Source organism: Cyclopterus lumpus, chromosome 21 (assembly GCF_009769545.1).
Source record: "Cyclopterus lumpus isolate fCycLum1 chromosome 21, fCycLum1.pri, whole genome shotgun sequence".
NCBI classification, from domain to species: Eukaryota; Metazoa; Chordata; class Actinopteri; order Perciformes; family Cyclopteridae; genus Cyclopterus; species Cyclopterus lumpus.
In genome coordinates this window covers 12876901-12895935 of record NC_046986.1, presented here as the reverse complement: position 1 = coordinate 12895935, position 19035 = coordinate 12876901, and the positions used below count along the sequence as shown (strand labels likewise).

Below are 19035 nucleotides of genomic sequence, written 5' to 3'. Positions count from 1 at the left end.
CCACAAAGAAATATTGAGTTCAGATGTATACTTTAAACATTGTAATGACACACCCTCTTGGTTTGATTTCACTTGCTACCCATCTCTACACTGCACAGCATTCAATTGCCAATATATTCAATAGCCAAACTGCTGGCAATGATGGGCACATATTAGACGGTGCCGTTTAAATGATGGATGATGTTTGGAGGCTGTTAATTCTATGCACTCAATCTCTAACAACATGACAAGAACTGAATCGCGTGAATCAATGTTCCTGGACAAATCATTACCAACTGTGTGTTTTTATTAGTGGGGCAGTGTTGCCATGGCAACATACAAGGGTCAGTCAGCAGCTTGTGCCAGGCTGAGAGGCAGACTTGCGAAGCAGAGAAGACAGAGGGAGCGACAGCAGGGGAGATAGGGAGGTGACCAGGTTCCTGTGTGTGTTTGTTTGTGTGTATGCGTGAGAGTAGGAAACTCACCATCTGCAGTCTCCATGACGCTGGTGTGGTGGTTGTAGCCCCGGGAAACGCCTCGCACCGAGGCCACCTGGGGACGCTCCGTATGAAGCGAGGAGCGCTCTGACAGCCCCGTCACATCGGGGGGCGCCGAGTGGTTATCTGTGATGAGTGGGGCGTCGGGGGTTAAAAGGTCAAATGCCAAGTCTATTTTTGGCTATTGTTAACAAATGAAAATCTACAAACAAACTGATCTGGCAGCTTAGGAATTGGAGTGAGAGGCTTAAAGCTTTTTGTCATCGGTGTTTTAACATACGTTTTTTTTCATACGTTTTACTCTCACGTTACACATCCATTTTAATGACTTGCCGTGATAATGAATGAATGTTTCTATTGAGAAGAAACATTCCCCTCAGTGCATACCATATCCACAGAGAACAAGACGTCTAAGTGGTATGATTAACAGGAAAGTCTTGGGACATTCTGACGACCTCTTTTTGTGCTTAACCCAGAAAAGGAATAAAGTTTCACAGCTTTCACACTCCCTGTCTACTATATAAGTCCACCATTAATACTGAAAGCAATTCAATAATACAGATCTGCCAGGTGAGGTGTAACTTCAACTGTATTGTATTATTGATGTCACAGTGAGTAGTGGTGTTGTACTGGACTGCATTATAGTGAAATGGGTTTCTGATATTTATCCCCCCTCATGTTTGTATATGGGGTGGCCAAAACATTACACTTTTGGATAAAACTTCTCAATATGATGTTCAACCCCACTGCAAACTACAACCCCAAAGAAATATTAAATGTAAAGATTTTTACAGTTTCTGTATTAATTAAATATACCATGTGCACAGCAGACATGTGTGATTTGAAAAAGTGTCTTGGCCTTCGAGTCATAATTTTTTGCTGAAGTGAAAGACAGACAGAATCATAGTTTGAGGGGTCAAGGAACAGGATAATACGGGAGATGTATTTGCAGCTTCATTCAGCAGCAGTCACTGCTGCTACTTTATGACAGCAACCTTGAGGGGAGACAGGCTGGACAGAAATCTGACAGCTCCATCCTAACAGGGTATCGTTCTGCCAGCAGACACACATGAACACACGCACACACATACACAAGCAAGACGCCATCTCACGTTGCTGCTGCTAAGAGAGACGAATGAAGATGAAGCCACTGAATCTCATTAACTGGCTTCGCACTGCGGCGGTGACGCGGGAAGTGACTGTGAGCCCTTTCACATGACGGAATGACAGTAAGATGGCAGATCGAGACGGCTGATTTAGAGAGTTTTAAATTATGAGTGTTTTTACAGCTGTAGTAAGGTTCATTTGGTTGGGACCAAGGGGAAAAAATTATATATTGTTGCATTTTAGTTCTAGTCCAGTTCCTGTTCACGCTAAGAGGAGAAAACACTTAGAGACACTAAGTTGATCTGACAGTTTTGGTGTTTGTCATCCTGCATCATCAGGACCCACATGGGGAAATACAATTCTGGTTACTTTATGCAGCACTTCAATGCTTCTATTGTGTATATTTATGTTCTTTGGTGTCACAAAGAAATAAATGATTATTAGCAATATTTGTATTATTAGGTAGCAAATTGACCGCATGTTATAAATAATGACTAAACCCGAGAGAAAAGAGGGGTCTTGTCACAGGGGAAAACATCTGGGCTGGTGTGCGTATGTGTTATCATGGTTACCACGTTATTTGCATAAATAGGATATATAGATGGCCTTTTACAGATACATTTAAAAAGGTCAGAGGGACATATTTCACAACCAGCAGATGGATTTATTAATAGTTTAGCTTTTGAAATCATGCTAAATAAAACAAACTGCAACTGAGTGCGCTTGAAAGCAGTTTGGGTGTTTGGTCAGCACCAAAGGTGCAATTGACAGCTTTCACACCTGCCCAGCCTTATGCCTGATTTATACTCCTGTGGTTTGTCTCTGCCACTCTCTGCCAGCTCCACAAACCATCTGCAAGTTTCCGCAGAAGTATAAATTAGGCATAGGGTTGCAAAGGGGCGGAAAGTTTCCACGGGAATTTTGAAAAAAAAAAGTTTATTTGCAAAAGCATATAACAGGGAACTTAAATGTAGTTGAGAACAAGACTATGCACGCCTAGCTCAGCTGGACCCTGAATGCAGCTGGTTGGGAACATTGTCTGCCAGAAACATAAACGTTTTTGAACGTCTTTGTCATCAGTGTTGCGTCTGAACGTTTCAGCCCTATGCCTGGCAAGTGTGAGAGCGCCGAGTTGCGTAGAGGCCAAAAGCGGTATTGCAGACAGATAGAGATTTAAATTATAGCTCCCAACATATTGAAAAAAATAACTGAACTAGTTAATTTTTTGGAGCTGTGAACTTAGTTCAACATTTTGAATTATGAACTGAACTAGTTCATTTTAAAATGTGTGAACTATGAACTGAACTAGTTCATGTAGAAAGTGAACTTTCCCAACACTGTCATTACCTAGCATATTGATTACTTGGTAAACTGAAGCCATGTTCAATTTAATACCAAGTTTATTTGTACACAGTAGACTAACTTTTTACAGCAGTGAGGAGGACGTTGATGAGGTTTGGGGGGTGGTGATCATAGGGAATACACCTTTTTTATTCATCGTTCATGTTTTTGTTGTCCGATGAAAGAATAAAGTTCTACTCACAAAATGTAAAAAATGTCATTTTTAAAAGTTGTATTATAAATGTTTGCATGCATGTCTGCTTATGACAAGGTAAATACAGTTAAATTACCCCAACATTTCCAGTTTATTCCAGTTTATTCCCGTTGATTCACGTTTATTCCCGTGGAAAGTTTCCAACTTTAAATATTCCCGGAATTTTGCAAAACTGATTAGGCATGATGGTGCTTTCATACCCAACCTGTTTGGCACAATTGAAGAAGAAGAAAAAAAAATAATCCTGATAATGCAGGATGTTAGACTCCAAAACCGTCCAATCAACACGTTACCTATCAGACAGCATAGCTTCATGTTTAATCCTCTTGGTTCATATGTAAAAAAATCAGTGTGAACAGGAACTGGACCAAAACTAAAATGCAACTAAAATGTATAATTTGTGTTTCTTGGTCCAGACCAAATGAACCAAATTAGCTGTGTGAGACGACCTGAAAACTCTGTCACAGGTATCCTTTGTCATGCCTCATCAAGTGCTTTTGAAGAACTGTTGGGAGATATGGCTTTGGCAGTAGCAGATGCGATAGACATTCCTATCTGAGATCAAGCTACAGTTTAAGAAACTGTCTAAGCAACATAATACAACATCATAATACATTAAGATGTCACCTTTGATAAGAAAAGGTCGGAATGGCTCTCAATAAGAGAACACACCAAACAGAAAAAGCAGAAATAAAGTCTGCAGAATCTGGGACACCTGTATACTGTGTGTGTATATATATATATATATATATATATATATATATATATATATATATATATATATATATTGTAGATGAAGGAATTCAAACCTATACAGGTAAACAGTAGTACCGGCAGCCTTGTTAAAGGACTAATGTAATTCTACTGTGAAGGCAATGAAACTTAAAATCTGAATTATTCCACACCTGAGCAGTGAGAATAAAAACAATTCGAAACATTGAATACTGGTTCCTATCGTGGCATGAAAAAGTTATCTCAGTCTACTTACACAATACTTTCCTACTTCAACTCACAACCATCTCTGGACTACAAGAATGCCGAGCGATAAGAACATACAGATTGACCAGCCGTCATTTGATGGTGTGTTAGACTGCGTGTGTGTCACTGACCTAGCTGGGTGTGTGCCATAAAGTCAGCCAGCGCGGTAGCTGCAGCGTTGGCGTTGAGGGCTGCGTGGGAAGTGGTGTTGGTGGTGGTGGTGACGGATCTCCCTCCTGGGTGGGATGAGGTGGATGACGCGGAGGATGAGGTGGACGAACCCTGGATGACACGGTTAAACCAGTGCTCAACGGATGGGTGGCCGTGGCCCTGGTAGGGCGTAGAGGTGGCCAGACGTCCCTGCCGGCGGAGTGAGCCCTCGTCTTCCGACGCTGAGGAGGTGTCTGTGTTTGACAGGTCAAGACAGGGCAACGTCACAACAGTGGACAAAGATATGGGGCTGCAGGCTTTAGATATGCTGATGATACATCATTTTACTTATACATACTGGAGAGAGTACATATAAGCAAGTGCAATGGCCAGATGAGTTCAATGGAGATGGAAGATGTTGAGCTTAGGGATGGCTCTATTGTATTGCCTATATGAATGATAAAGTGTCATAGAGATTGGCAACAAACAGACTAGAGTGTTTCATAAACGACGACAGAATGAAAAAAGAATATTAATAATAACTATGGAACAAAGGCAGCTTTTTAAGATAAATATTTACGGTGCAAACTATACAAAGGTATAGTAAGTATACAGTCGCTATAAGAGGCAGTTATAAGAACTTTCTGACTTAACCAAAAGTGGTATTCTTGTTTGAAGGGGTTTTGAAAAAAAATATGTACACTGTACTTCCAATAAATACTCCACCTAAAATAGCCTGACCAAATTTTCTTTATAATGTGGTATGAGACTTTTGAATAATGGTGTAGGCTTAATTTATTGCTTGGACTCAAACACAGTCACTGATGATTTTACCGTCTGTCCCTTGAGAAAGCTGTGAGCGGTTGGTCTCAGCAAAAATAGCCCAAACAGGAACAACTTCAAAGCAAATTCAGGATCATTCAAAAACACATTCCATTTCATCTGCCAGAAAACCCAGAAACGTCTGCTCTTTTGACAGAACCACTGAAGTTACACAAAAGCGGGCCAGTCTGAGATTTGCATTCTGCAGAGAACTGAGTGTAATGAAACGGCTAAACAGGCTTCGGCATCGCCCTCTTGAGAAAATGAAACTGTTGTCAAAAATCACCAAGAAAGGTCACACTTCTCCCACATTATTCAGGAATAACAGTAAACAGCAGCAACCCATATAAAGAACAAAACTCGTTCACATGTCTCAAAATATGACACACAGCATACTTTACAGAACAAAGTCTTAAACAAAATTGGAGAAATTCAAGTCCACTGATACCCCTTTACTGATACCACCAAGGCAGTTTGTGCTACAGAATGTGGTGTTTCGGCAGCAAAAAAGAAAAGAATACAACAGCTCTCGGACCGTAAAAAAAACTGGCTTTGCAGCGGCACCAACAAAACCCAGAGCTCCACTCTGGACATAAAATCAAAACCAGTGGACCTTGGAAGAGACAAACAGTCTCCTTGCACTGTAGTAATCCATATGATATCAAGATACACTTGAAGGACAATCGGGTGTTTGGATGCCGAGGTAGGCTCGCAAAGCCAGAAGCAACACTTGTAAAGGGACGATGTAGTACATCAGTGTTATTGTTCTGCTTTCAGTTGGCCTAGACGGTGATGTAATGACTTGGGTCTCTAGCCTGTGGGAAAGCAAGCTGGTTCTTAGAAGATTCTCTAGTTGAACCAACTGTGAACTGGCACCAGCACCAGCCCAGAACCAGAACTAGGTTTGAGTTGGGAGTAAGGGGGTATGAGAGGATGAGAGATTTAGAAAACAGAGAGTACGCCTGTGTGTGATCAGCACATGCCTGAGGATATTCTCTAAAGTAATATGCCTTCTTGCAATCAATCTGCCTCCTAATCACTCACAGTATATAGTTACAAGTAAAGTCCATCAACTGAGGCTTTCAAAGGAAGGCTGGAGGAGGTTTGATCATAACAAGCTAGAATGTAATGTCTCTACAACCAGCGTACTCATGGGGGTTATCTCGCATTTATGAGTCCGTTTGTTATTCCTCTGTCTCTGTCCAATCTCTCTCCCAATCTCAGTAACCTTGACACAGTTACACAGAGGGAGAGTGACACAGGAGGCCAGAGAACAAATGCAAAGTAGAAATAGAGAGGTGGCAAGAATGGGAAGCAATCTGTAAAAGAGGTATTGGTCACAGATAAACAGACACAAACAAGAATAGATGGTAAAGAGTGAGTTAGAGAAAGGCAGTCAGGGATGTAAGATTTGGAGGTAGGGGGGAATATAAAAGAGAGTAGTGGTGTTATACTACTCCTTAGGATGTACAACACCACTACTCAGAGTCTCCAGGATCGATCTTTGCTTCAGCTATGTAGAATAAAAGATAAATCACTGTTACTGATTGCCAACTAGTCGTGAAAATAAGACTAAAGTGGTAGTGCTTTGAGCTAAATGCTGACACCAGCTTGCTAACATTAAGCAGATACAATGGGCTCCATGTTCATGCTAACATTTGCTAATAGGCTCTAAATACAAAGTATAGCTGAGCCTAATGGGAATGTCCTTTGCTTTGTGGGGATTTGGTTCTAAACCTAAGTGCTGGACAGATACAAAAATGATTATAATTCATGCCAAGGGGAACATTGATGTCTCAAAAAAATGTCATGGCAAACTCTTTCAATAGTTGTCAAAAGCACAAATATACACCTCATGGTGGTGCTAAAGAAGAAGTCAAGAGATCACAAACTGACGAACTTCCACTGCATGGTACGGCACAGCTTGCTTGACTCCCTTTGAACTGTTCTTTTTTTCTTTGGTTTTCCATTGGCAAAATGTGTGGATAGTACCTGGTACTTTTTTAGCACAAAATATATTGGAATGTGGAGTTAAAACACTGCAGACCACTGATTGGTCAGAGAGGATTGCCACCAAAGTTGTCACTTGCGTGACATGGGACATCCTGCACAAACACTTCTTTTTTTTTAAATACCAAAGCTACCGTCAATAGCCCCTGCAACCTTTTTATTCCCTCAACCCAGATTTATTTTATTTTGCTCACATTCCTACTGGTTCTTTACAATCAGACATGGAGTGTTCAGACACGTAGTGTGACCAGATGTAAACCAGCCACTGTAGAGTAGCAAGATAAGAGATGGAAAAGGAAAAGGTTAATCAATGTGCATGAGCGTTAAATACAGATACCAACAATAGGGGGACCTGTTCATCTAAATATTAGTTAATAGCACCATTAGTGGCCAAAACATCCACCACCTTATTACCTCCTCGTGAAATGTTGATAATGCAGTCTAATGAAACCATTTAAATTCAAATCTCAGATCAAATGTCAAAGTAAGTAGTACAACCATGATACTGTCTGTCCACTAATACCGTCAATTTACGTTGAAAACCTAGCAGAGCCCAACAATGATATTGTATGTTCAGTATATGATTTTGTGGATCTGTTAGCCAATGTGTATGCCTATGTACTTCATCTCAGTATATCAGTCAGAGTGACCATGAAGAGACCCCTCCTTCTCCTGTTTAAACCCCAATGTCTGAGCTCTTAATCCGTTTACTCACTCTGTGTCCTCTCTCTTTACCCAAGACATGAGGCTCTAAGGCCCCCCCACCAATTAACTCTTAAACACCAATGACAAAGACACAGCAGTGTGAGACTGGGAAGTTTGCAGTCATCAAATCTTGCACTAATATCTTACCAATTAAAGATTGATTTAATACCTTTTTTGGAAACAATTGTGCAAAACAAACAATACAAAAATAGTTTTTTCGGCCTTGAAGTTCCCAATAAAAAAAAAAGCTGCAGAAGGCAGTGAAATTACATTAAAATGAACAGGCCCACACAATTCAAGCTGTTATAGAAGCAGACAAAAGGTCGTCATTTTGAGACTATGTTAAAAATCTGATTATGCATCCATTATGCAACACATGTGGGATGTCTGCCTGGGAATACAACAGTGAGAACTGAGCCCCTTTGAGTCACACAGAATGGACACATTCATCAAATTGCATATTTCTTTCCAGTAGCAAAATCTTGACAACATCATCTTCCACCACTGGACAGAACAGAGTGTCAGCATCCTACACTCCAATGCTCACGCGAGCACATGGACACAACCTATTGGAAGCATTAACCTAGGTTGTGTGTTTACAGGATAAGGCTTGCCCTTGGTGAACAGTGTTACAGGAACAGAGGTCTCACCTGGGGGGGTGCATGCCTCAACAGAAGACTGAACTAACACAGATCTCCTCTTGGAGGGCATTGGCATCTTCCTCTCCTTGTACTTTGCCAAAGCTGCTTGGACGGCTTCTGTGTGCAAATCTAAGAGAACACATCAACACAGTTAAGCTCCAGCATAAAAGAAGAGCACCAGGCATTTAAAATTCTCAGCCAGTATGGGAGACATGATTACCAGATCTGAAGCGTTCATCCCGGGTGTTGGCTGCCCGGGACCTGTTGTGTTTGGAACCTGGGAGAACAGATTGGGAGGAGGCCTGGATCCTGTTGTCAATTTGCAGAGAAGGATCTACACCTAGAGAGACAAAGCAGTTGGTAACAGGACAGAAACAATATGTATACCTTCCTCTAATGATCAAAAGCAGAAATATCACCATCAGAAATATGAGCATATACACTCTTTGCAGAATGTGCCTTGGACGTAGAGTAACACTTCTGAATATTGCTCGACTAGATCCAGTATCCACAAGCTTAATGGTAATCCCCATTTAGGCTGCTTTCTTCTAATACAGTAGCTTGTAGTTGAGAAAGTCTTCACTTAAATTAATCCACCCTCTCCCGCAGCTTTCCAGCTGCCTTCCAGCTTTTCAAGGCAATCAAATGCAAATTACACAGGAGTAACAGACATGAGGTGATTAAGCACCATGAATGTCAAAGAGACAACATTTTCTAACGAGAGCATTCTAATACTATCAAACACTCTAACTCGTCAACCTCTCTGTGCTCTGCGTGACGCAGGCAGTGATTCATCCTTTTGATTATGCAATTCACATTTGAGCCACATTAAGTTACTAGTGGTTAACATCAGAGGGGAAACCCGAGACTAGCGCCTGCAGAAAGGTTGTGATGCGAGCTGTTTGTAGTCTTGACTTCACTTCTGACCTGCTGATTCGCCCCGCCCCCCCTCCTCTATACCCCCTTCTGTTTCATGGATTGTGGAGGTGTGGATCGTGGTCCATGCCTGCTACGAATTATTCATACATTCTGTCATATTCATTGAATGTGTTATAACTCTGTAGCGCTGTTCATCTGTACACATGACATCTATTGCTTCTGTCCATCCGGGGAGAGGGATCCTCCTCTGTTGCTCTCCTGAAGGTTTCTTCCCTTTTTTTCCCTGTGAAAGGGTTTTTCTATTTCTTGGGAGTTTTTCCTGATCCGATGTGAGGTCCTGGGACAGGGATGTCGTATGTGTTCAGATTGTAAAGCCCTCTGAAGCAAATTTGTAATTTGTGATATTGGGCTATATCAAATTAATTGAACTTCTTCTAATGCTCTAATACTGATGTGTTTGATGTATGTAAGTATACATACTTCAAATACATCAGACGATGTAAAATATGATGAAATTAAATTATTTTCACAAGTTTGATCCAGATAAATTCAAAAAACTTTAATTATTCACAGCAAAATCTTCAACTTACCCCTAATATGGAATATTATGTTCTGCATATTACAGATCTAAATGCACTCATATGTAGTGCTAATATATTATAGGAACACACCAACAAAAGAAATGTCCCACAACTTGCTTGTATTTCCGTGTTGAGTAATTAAAGGCCTTAGCAGTTGTTTTAGGCAGAGTTGAGGGACAACTTTACAAACAGTGGAACAGGAAGCCGTCAAAATAACAGCTTCTGTACTAAAACTCAGCAATACAGCCGACAGCTATATAACATATGTTTTCCCGACAATGGTACAGAGAGTAAAATACATTTTAAAACGATGCTCCTGTAGTTCTGTAGCTCCATCTCCATATGCAATACCAACTAGTGCCATGTTTCCACATCCTCCTGCCGGTTCCCATCTATTTTTTAGTCTACTTCCAGCTACCTAAACACTGTATGTTTTTTTACTTACAGATATATGAAAATAGCAGAAAAACAAAAAACAAAGACATTACATTTGTTGTGTGAATACTATAACCCTTGTGGAGGTGTCAAACACAAACTTAAAACATTATATAGTCAGGTTTATAGCTACAGACATGTCTTTTATTCCATGTAATGAAACCTGCTAACTGGATGCTAAGATATGCAGTAACGGAGACATTAACTCTTGCAAATCCTAATATGCAAACATAGCCAACTCAGTTCATTGCAATACAAAAGCAAGCCGGCCAGGTACAACTACCACTACCAATTTAATTTGATGCCTACCACTTTTGGAGGCTTACATCCCCAGAGGAAGTGTTTTGAATCGCTACAAAGATGAGTAATTTATAGAAAGAAAAGTTCCAACACATTCAACCTAATGACACAACATGAGGGACTGGCATTGACATTCCAGCTATAATCATGTACTTCAGTCCAAGGTGTATGTAGTCAAAGCTAGTGATTGACAGTTGTGTATATATGTCTGTCTTTACAAGTGTAACCATCATAAAACAGCCTTTTGAGGACAGAACCCTCTTCCATGCCATATTCACCCAGCTAGATCCAACACTTAGCTGGCTGGCCGGTCAGACACCCGGCCGGCCAGACAGCCATCAGCCCGCCGGGCTTTTCAGCAGCAGCTTAGTGGGGATAAGCAAGCTTCACACTGTCAGCAACTCTCGTACAGCAGCAGCACACACACAGAAATGCTGAGCAACATTCACACACTCTTTGACTGAATCTATTCAATAACGCTTTCGAATTTTAGACAGGCCTCATTATGCCCGAGGTCACTTAAGGACACATAATGCATGAAGTCTGACACACACGCATACAAACACAGCATCCCCTGGGCATGGATAGACACATCGATATATTATGCTGGTCCCTTATATCGCTCTGAAAGCCAAGTCACACGTCACCCTTTCCCCAAACCCTGGAGGAAACAGGTCTATAAAAACAAGCCAGGCCACCAGACCCGGTTGCTGGGAAGAACACACTTCTGAGACACACGGCACAGAGCCAATCAGAGGCTTGCTCCGTCACAGCAGATGTTGTTATTGGCCCATAGGGCTCTCTGATGATTTTTTTGCATCGGTGTGATGCCTACACTTACAGGTGTGGCGGCTGATGACATAAGTGGTGTGTCTCACTTGAGCAAATCCGCTTGGCTAATAGAATGACTTGTATCCAGTACCCGATTGTATTTTAGAATCACAGACATTAATAAATGTTTGGAATTACATGTGCTTAATCTAAATAAAAACGGACAATTTAAACCAGATGTCACTCAAGATAAGACAACACATACCTGCATTCTTACTGAGGATGGACAAACAATTCCCCCAGAGCTCAATTTGACGCTGATACACTTACAATCACAACTTTTCCTAAATATTTGACTTCAGTCTGGTTTATGGTTTAATTATTTACTCTCAAAGCTCACAGTGCAGCTCCAAAAACACTCAAATAAAAACAAAGGAAATAAATATACTTTCTCATAGATCTTAACAATCTGGCTTTGTACCCTACTTCATTGCATATATACAGTCCTGTGACTACAGTGAAATATAAGGCAGTAAACGTTGTGAAACTTAGCATGGATCTCAGTCTATTGGTCTCCTATTTCTACCCGGCAGCTGTTAAACCCTTACTTCACCATGCTGGATGGATGTGTCATTATCTCCCAACACATCCATTCAGCCCGCTGAAAGAATGTCACCCTACCAAAGCGCATCTATTTCTGCCCTAGATCTATCACTTCCATTTTTTAAGTGTTAGGCTCCAGACTTAGTGGATCTAACAACGAAAGACGGAAAGAAAACATATGAAGCCACGATAACAAGAAGGGAGAGGGAGCAAGAGAAAGACATAGAAGGAGATGATCCGCACAAGCTCAATGACAGGCCAACTCCAGTGGAAAGCCTTGAGTGAGTGTCCCACAACCGACTGGTTTCCACTGAGGCTTGCCATTCTGATAGCAGGCCAAACCGATGACTGCCATGGAGCCAGGTTAAAGAACGGGGAAGACAGCGACTCCTCTCTGGGTTCGGACTGACTGACTCACTGAGTGAGTGAGTGAGTGAGTGACTGCTCAACTGGGGCTACAAATACATTGCATTGATATATAAATGTATGTACACAGTCAAAAGCCAGTGACCGATAATCTTTTTTTTCACAGTTCATTCTTCTTAAACACCTACAGCTTAAGACAGGAAGGCAGGCACTAATATGCACAAACATGCATTAAATAAATAAATGAAATAATTAAATAAATAATTAGCATTCTGTAAGACATGAGCTTACAATTTGCATAATGAAAGCCGCACATAAAGAACAATTAATTGAGATAAAATCTAGACCAGTTATTCTAGCAGAGACACCTACTATAATAATGACAAAAGGATAACAGAACCACAGTTAAAGAATTAAGGACACAGCAGCAGATGTATCAAATCTAACAAGATGAATTACATAGATGTGTCAAAAGCCTCCATATCATCCTTAATGTGTTGTAAAATCTGGGATCTCTAATATTCAAAATACTCAATTAAATCCATTAACAAATAAAATAAAATAAACTTCCCAACTAGTTTTAGATTTGTTGTATGCTGAAGTCATACAACAAACAGTCTGGGGATTTTATTTTAGATTTCTTTCTTTTTAAAACGTGCTGTATGTGAACAAAGATACACCAATAATCATCATTATTAAAGTCATAAGATTTTTTTTGCCCATTCTGTTTGGTCTTGCAAGGACACGTTGCTAACTGCTATGCTAACAGGCAGCCAGGGGACAAATATAAACCGGCTCTGGACAGTAAATTCCCTGCAGGTCTGTGTGCCTTACCTTGGATCTGTGGGACGTATGGTGCCAACAGCTTGCCTCTTTTCTTCTCATAGCCCTTTTGAGTGATGTCCCCTGTACAGATAGAGACAGAGAAATACAGAGGAACAGACAGAGAGAGAAGAAGAGAGATGAGTCATTAGCTCTGCCGTGCCCTGGTGGTGTGTGTGTGTGTGTGTGTGTGTGTCCATGCGCGCACACACAAGTGTCCATGGATCACACTGCCAGGCTGGTTACACTGGCACCACGGGGCACCAGAGGAGGGTTGCAGTAGCAGATTATCAGCACACACACACACACACACACACACACACACACACACACACACACACACACACACACACACACACACACACACACACACACACACACACACACGCACACACGCACACACGCACACACACGCGCACACACACACAGACAGATGTTTAAGCTGACAGATATGGTAGCGTGAAGAATTTCCGACCGAATACTTGAATGATAACATCGACAAGGCAAGAGACATTTAAAAGATAATTTGTCTGAGGCAACGGGAACATTTTCCCTCGCAGTGCTTTTACCAGAAGTAAAAAATACTGCTGATGTCAGCAGAAACTGAATCCCACTCAGTTGTCTCGCCACACAGAATTAAGGCAGTCTGTTAAATAAGATCTAGCTGCATCGTATTTTGAATAGCCTTATTTGAAAGAAATGTCAATTTACAAGCCTTTTCAAACCTAGAATGTAAATAGAGTAAATAAAGAAAGAGAAAAATGAGGGCAGATAGAGACAGAGCGAGAGGGTAAAGATACAAGGCAAAGTGATATAATGACTCTCTGCAGCAGGGTATACAACTTCACTTTGCTAATTGTATCGACCCAAACACTGCTTCTGTATTGGCTGCTTGTATTGTTACTGATCTAAGTTCATACCATATCATATTATAATCTGACAGGAAATAAAATCGGATCGGTAACCGTAACGGCAGATTCAATTGCCTTTCTTCCAAGGCGTTCTAAACCAGTGAAATACAACATATTTTCGGTGCGACATAAAATAAAGTACTGAACTCATCACTAAATGACAGCGTCACCAAAATTCAATGTCCACCTGTTCAAAAGGCTGAGACTTGAGTCACTGATTTGAGTGTCTTGGCTGCTTGTGGTTGTTTGGGGACGTGAGATGTCACATTGGTTCTGCATATCAGGCAGAGTGGGATGAGGCTGATGGGGTGGAGGCTCGCGCTTTTGCAGACAAAAGAGTTATTGATTCACTGAGAGAGGGCTGACTGACAGCACCTCTAACACACAAACCATGAGAATGTACATAAACACAAGACCTCTCAAAGAAACCCCCAGCACCCCGAAGGATGAAACAAGAAAAAAGAAAAACAAGGAGGAAGGGTCTTGTGGAAAATATGCCAGTCAAACCGTCGGGCTGGAAGGAGTGTCAAAGACAACAGACACTTGACGTGACATATGCATAGTTTTGGCAGGAAGCTAGAACTGCTCACAATCAACGCAAGATTTCCCATTGGATGTTAATACTAAGTCCAATGAATAGGAATCTCTCTGTGCTTTATATTAATTTCTGTAGGCTCTCAGTGGGGGCCATTGGGGTGCAGGTCAAGTGAAAAAGCAATAAGTTCAATAGGGCTATCGAAAACAGAAGAAATTGATTAAAACCCAAAATAAATTTGACTTGCTCCTTATTGATGTGTTTAACCGATATTAATTCATAAAAGGTATACTTTTTTACAAAAATGAATGATCATGTATTATTTCCAACCATTCCTAAACAAAATATTCTGAATTTATCTTTTCTCCTCAGGCCTCTTGAACCCAACAGTGTGGTAGTGTGAAGGCAGGTGTTGTTGGTGACACTGGTTGCCGCACTGATCCTGAGTCACCAGTAACAGCTGAATGCCCACACTGTTAAACGTCCAGGAGAGCTGGAGGCTCGCAACAATACAGTGCTGTTCACAGGCCAGGCCGGGCCGGCTGACCTGACACTGACTCTTTCTGGTGATAAGTGTCTCTGTTTGTATGCGTGTACATCAGTATATGTTTGTGTGCATGCCAGCATGTCTGAGTGTGCGCACTACAGCAGCCAACTAGCCTGACAACCACACAATAGAGGGCTATTCTCTGCGGCGGCTCCAAATTCTGGGTGGCAGCCTTGGTGACCAAGTGGCCCCTAGTACACACTGATCCATCAAGTTATGTCTCAGGGAAGCTAATCTTTTCATCTGAGCACAAACAGCTTTGTCAATAAATATGGAGGAATGGACTCAAGCATGCAATGGTAAAAAATGACCCACACCCAAGTCTTCAAATGCAAAACTGAGGATTCAAAGGATTACAATATTTATCATGCCAGTGTGTATGAACAAGTGTGTGTTTGCATATGCTTGCACTTATATTTGTGTGTGCATGTTTACAAAATTCACAGACAGATGCTGAATTTCGAGCTTTGAGGGCCTCCATAAGCAACAAAATGGGAGGATTCAAAGGTCAATATGTGGCCTGCTGCCTGGGGAATAGCTGAGGGGGGAAAGGGTAGTGGGATGCAGAGGAGAGAACGATGGAGCGATGGATGGAGGGAAGCTTCGCACAAACACCACATTGCACAGTCACAAGGGACACGCTGTAGCTAACAGTGTATTTACAGCAGAGTGGGAAACACTTCATTTGACCCCCCCCCCCCCTCACCATTCTGCACTGAATACAGGCTTTACCACATAATTGAGCTGTAAAGAAAAAGGGAAAGGGTATCACCAAACAAGCGCCTAGTGGGATCAGATAAAGGACTCATCTCCGTACTGGTATTATTAGACCTTAGTGCTGCGTTCGACACCATTGATCATGACATCCTATTACAGAGACTGGATCAGTCGATTGGCATTTCAGGTACCGCACTAAGTTGGTTTAAATCCTATTTATCAGATCAATCTCAATTTGTATTTGTAAACGATGAAGCCTCAATGACCACCAACGTTAATCACGGAGTTCCACAAGGTTCTGTGCTTGGACCAATTTTATTTACCTTATATATGCTTCCTTTGGGCAATATTATCAGGAAACACTGCATAAACTTTCATTGCTATGCAGACGATACTCAATTATATCTATTGATCAAACGAGGGGAGACCAACCAGCTCACTAAAATTAAAGCATGTCTTAAAGACATAAAAACATGGATGACCTGCAACTTCCTGATGTTAAACTCAGACAAAACTGAAGTTATTTTTACTGGGCCCTGAACACCTCAGAGATCAATTATCTGGTGATGTGGTTTCTGTAGATGGCATTTCCCTGGCATCCAACACCACTGTAAAGAATCTCGGCGTTATCTTTGACCGAGACTTGTCCTTTAACTCCCACGTTAAGCAAATCTCAAGGACTGCATTTTTTCATCTACATAACATTTCAAAAATCAGGCACATCTTGTCCCAAAAAGATGCAGAAAAGCTGCTTCACGCGTTTGTTACTTCCAGACTAGATTACTGCTTAATATCAGGCTGCTCTAATAAGTCTCTTAAATCCCTCCAGTTGATCCAGAATGCTGCAGCTCGTGTACTCACAAAAACTAAGAAAAGAGATCTCATTACTCCAGTATTAGCTGCTCTGCACTGGCTCCCTGTAAAATCAAGAATCACATTTAAAATTCTTCTCCTCACCTACAAAGCCTTGATTGGTGATGCACCATCATATCTTAAGGAGCTTGTAGTACCATATTGCCCCACTAGAGAGCTGCGCTCACTAAATGCGGGGCTACTTGTGGTTCCTAGGGTCCTAAAAAGTAGGATGGGAGCAAGAGCCTTCAGTTATCAAGCTCCTCTTTTATGGAACCAGCTTCCACTTTCAGTCCGGGAGGCAGACACAGTCACCTCATTCAAGAATAGACTTAAGACTTTCCTGTTTGATAGTGCTTATAGTTAGGGCTGAATCAGGTTTGCCCTGGTCCAGCCCCTTGATATGCTGCTATAGGCTTATAGGCTGCTGGGGGATGTTTTAGGATACACTGAGCACCTATCTCCTCTTCTCTCTCTCCTTATGGATGAATTTACATCTCTGTATTGCACCTTATTAACTCTGCTTCCTCCCCGGAGTCGTTGTGACTTCACGTCTCATAGGGCCCATTGGACCTGGAGGTGTCTGATGCCTGATGAGCCGGCCTCCCGCGTTGGCCCTGCTGATGCGCCCCCCCCTCCTCTCTACCTCCTTCTGTTTCATGCATTGGAGTTCCATTCATACATTGTCATATTCATGTAATGTGTTTATGTAACTTTGTAAATGCTGTTCATTCTGTACACATGACATCTATTGCATCTGTCCATCCGGGGAGAGGGATCCTCCTCTGTTGCTCTCCTGAAGGTTTCTTCCCTTTTTTCCCTGTCAAAGGTTATTTTTGGGAAGTTTTTCCTGATCCGATGTGAGGTCCTGGGACAGGGATGTCGTATGTGTACAGATTGTAAAGCCCTCTGAGGCAAATTTGTAATTTGTGATATTGGGCTATACAAAATAAACTGAATTGAAATTGAATTGGGAGAGCAGGTGTGGGGGGCCGAGTAAATAAAAACTGAGAACAAATGTGTCAAAGAGGGAGGTGAACCAAAGCATGAGAGGGAGGGGTGAGCGAGAGAGGAGGCATTTCTCATGCCGTGATGGTTAGAGATCACCATCTGGAAAACTGGGTTCTCTTTCCTCAACCTGCATCTACCTTCATCAAAACCAACCTCCTATGTGGTCTTTATCCCTCCACTCTAACCTCTGTAGTCTTTGGATATTATCCTCCATCCATCTGAAGTGGCCAGATTTCATTCCAGAGACCAGAGACGTTTTTATCTGGCACAACATCTAATGTTGTTAGGGTAAATATTCCGCTCACCCTGCACTGAATCCAATTTAGAATAAGAGACGGTCAATCTTGTGACACTCTGAAGAGTGACAGAAAAAGCGCCCGCTGTCCCTGCTTTGTCTAATTGAGTATTATTGACTGATGGCTATTGAGTATAATTGACTGATGCCTATCGAGGGGCGCTGAGGCCCATTAGAGAATTACCTTGCATCTGCCCGGACGGAGCTCTTCAATTGGGAGGGAAACAGTGAAACACAGCACATTCCTATACAAGCCAGAACAAACACATTAAGGGTGGATAATGGAGCGCTGAATGAAGATGGTGAGATTGGCTTTACTTAAAATGGTGTGAGACTTTTCTTAACAAGACCAGTGAAAAAGGAATCTGGAACAGGACAAGATTTAGACATTCGCACAATCACACACATTGCCTCTCTTCTTTAAGATGTAAATAGCCAGACAGGGATGTCGACTCTCAACTGTTTCCTTGGGTATCTCTCACACACACACACACACACACACACACACACACACACACTTCCGATGTCTAAAGTTCTGCTAAAAGTGTGATTTTCTCTACTGCTGACTGCCTATTCAGAATGAGAACCCACAGCCAGAGTGTTTGTGTGTGTGTGAAATCTGCCAATTACTTTCTCAAAAAAGTCAATGTCTCTTAATCTCCTCAAGCCCATAATGACATATTCAAATTGATTTTTTCGTTCAACCCTACTGTCCAAACATTTTCAGCTTATTTTTTTATAGAAAACATAAAAAACATCTAATTTGACAAGGTGGAACCCAGAAATTTGTGGCATCTTTCTCTAAAAAACGCAATTAATAATGATCAATTTCGACATTCAGCTTTACCCTGAAATGAGAAACCCTCCTGTCTTTGCCCCGCTGCCAACCTCTCTTCCACAGTGACAGACATCAGAGAGGTGGCCCCACCCACCCTTAATGTCAGTTCCTTCACCATGCTGACCCAC

The 19035-nt window shown here is 41.6% G+C and overlaps 1 protein-coding gene across 5 annotated transcripts in view; it reads right to left on the bottom strand.

Moving 5' to 3' along the window:
- Positions 1 to 19035, bottom strand: part of dip2a (disco-interacting protein 2 homolog A) — a 77355-nt gene that overhangs the window by 20675 nt on the left and 37645 nt on the right. For 4 of the 5 annotated variants that reach the window (XM_034561137.1, XM_034561138.1, XM_034561139.1 and 1 more), the window contains exons 2-6: positions 13214 to 13285; positions 8665 to 8784; positions 8454 to 8573; positions 4248 to 4520; positions 465 to 602 (exon numbers count right to left, since the gene is read on the bottom strand). In XM_034561137.1, coding sequence (XP_034417028.1) covers positions 465 to 602; positions 4248 to 4520; positions 8454 to 8573; positions 8665 to 8784; positions 13214 to 13285 — 723 coding nt within the window. The remainder of the gene's footprint in view (positions 1 to 464; positions 603 to 4247; positions 4521 to 8453; positions 8574 to 8664; positions 8785 to 13213; positions 13286 to 19035) is intronic. The other variant, XM_034561142.1, reaches the window with a different exon arrangement.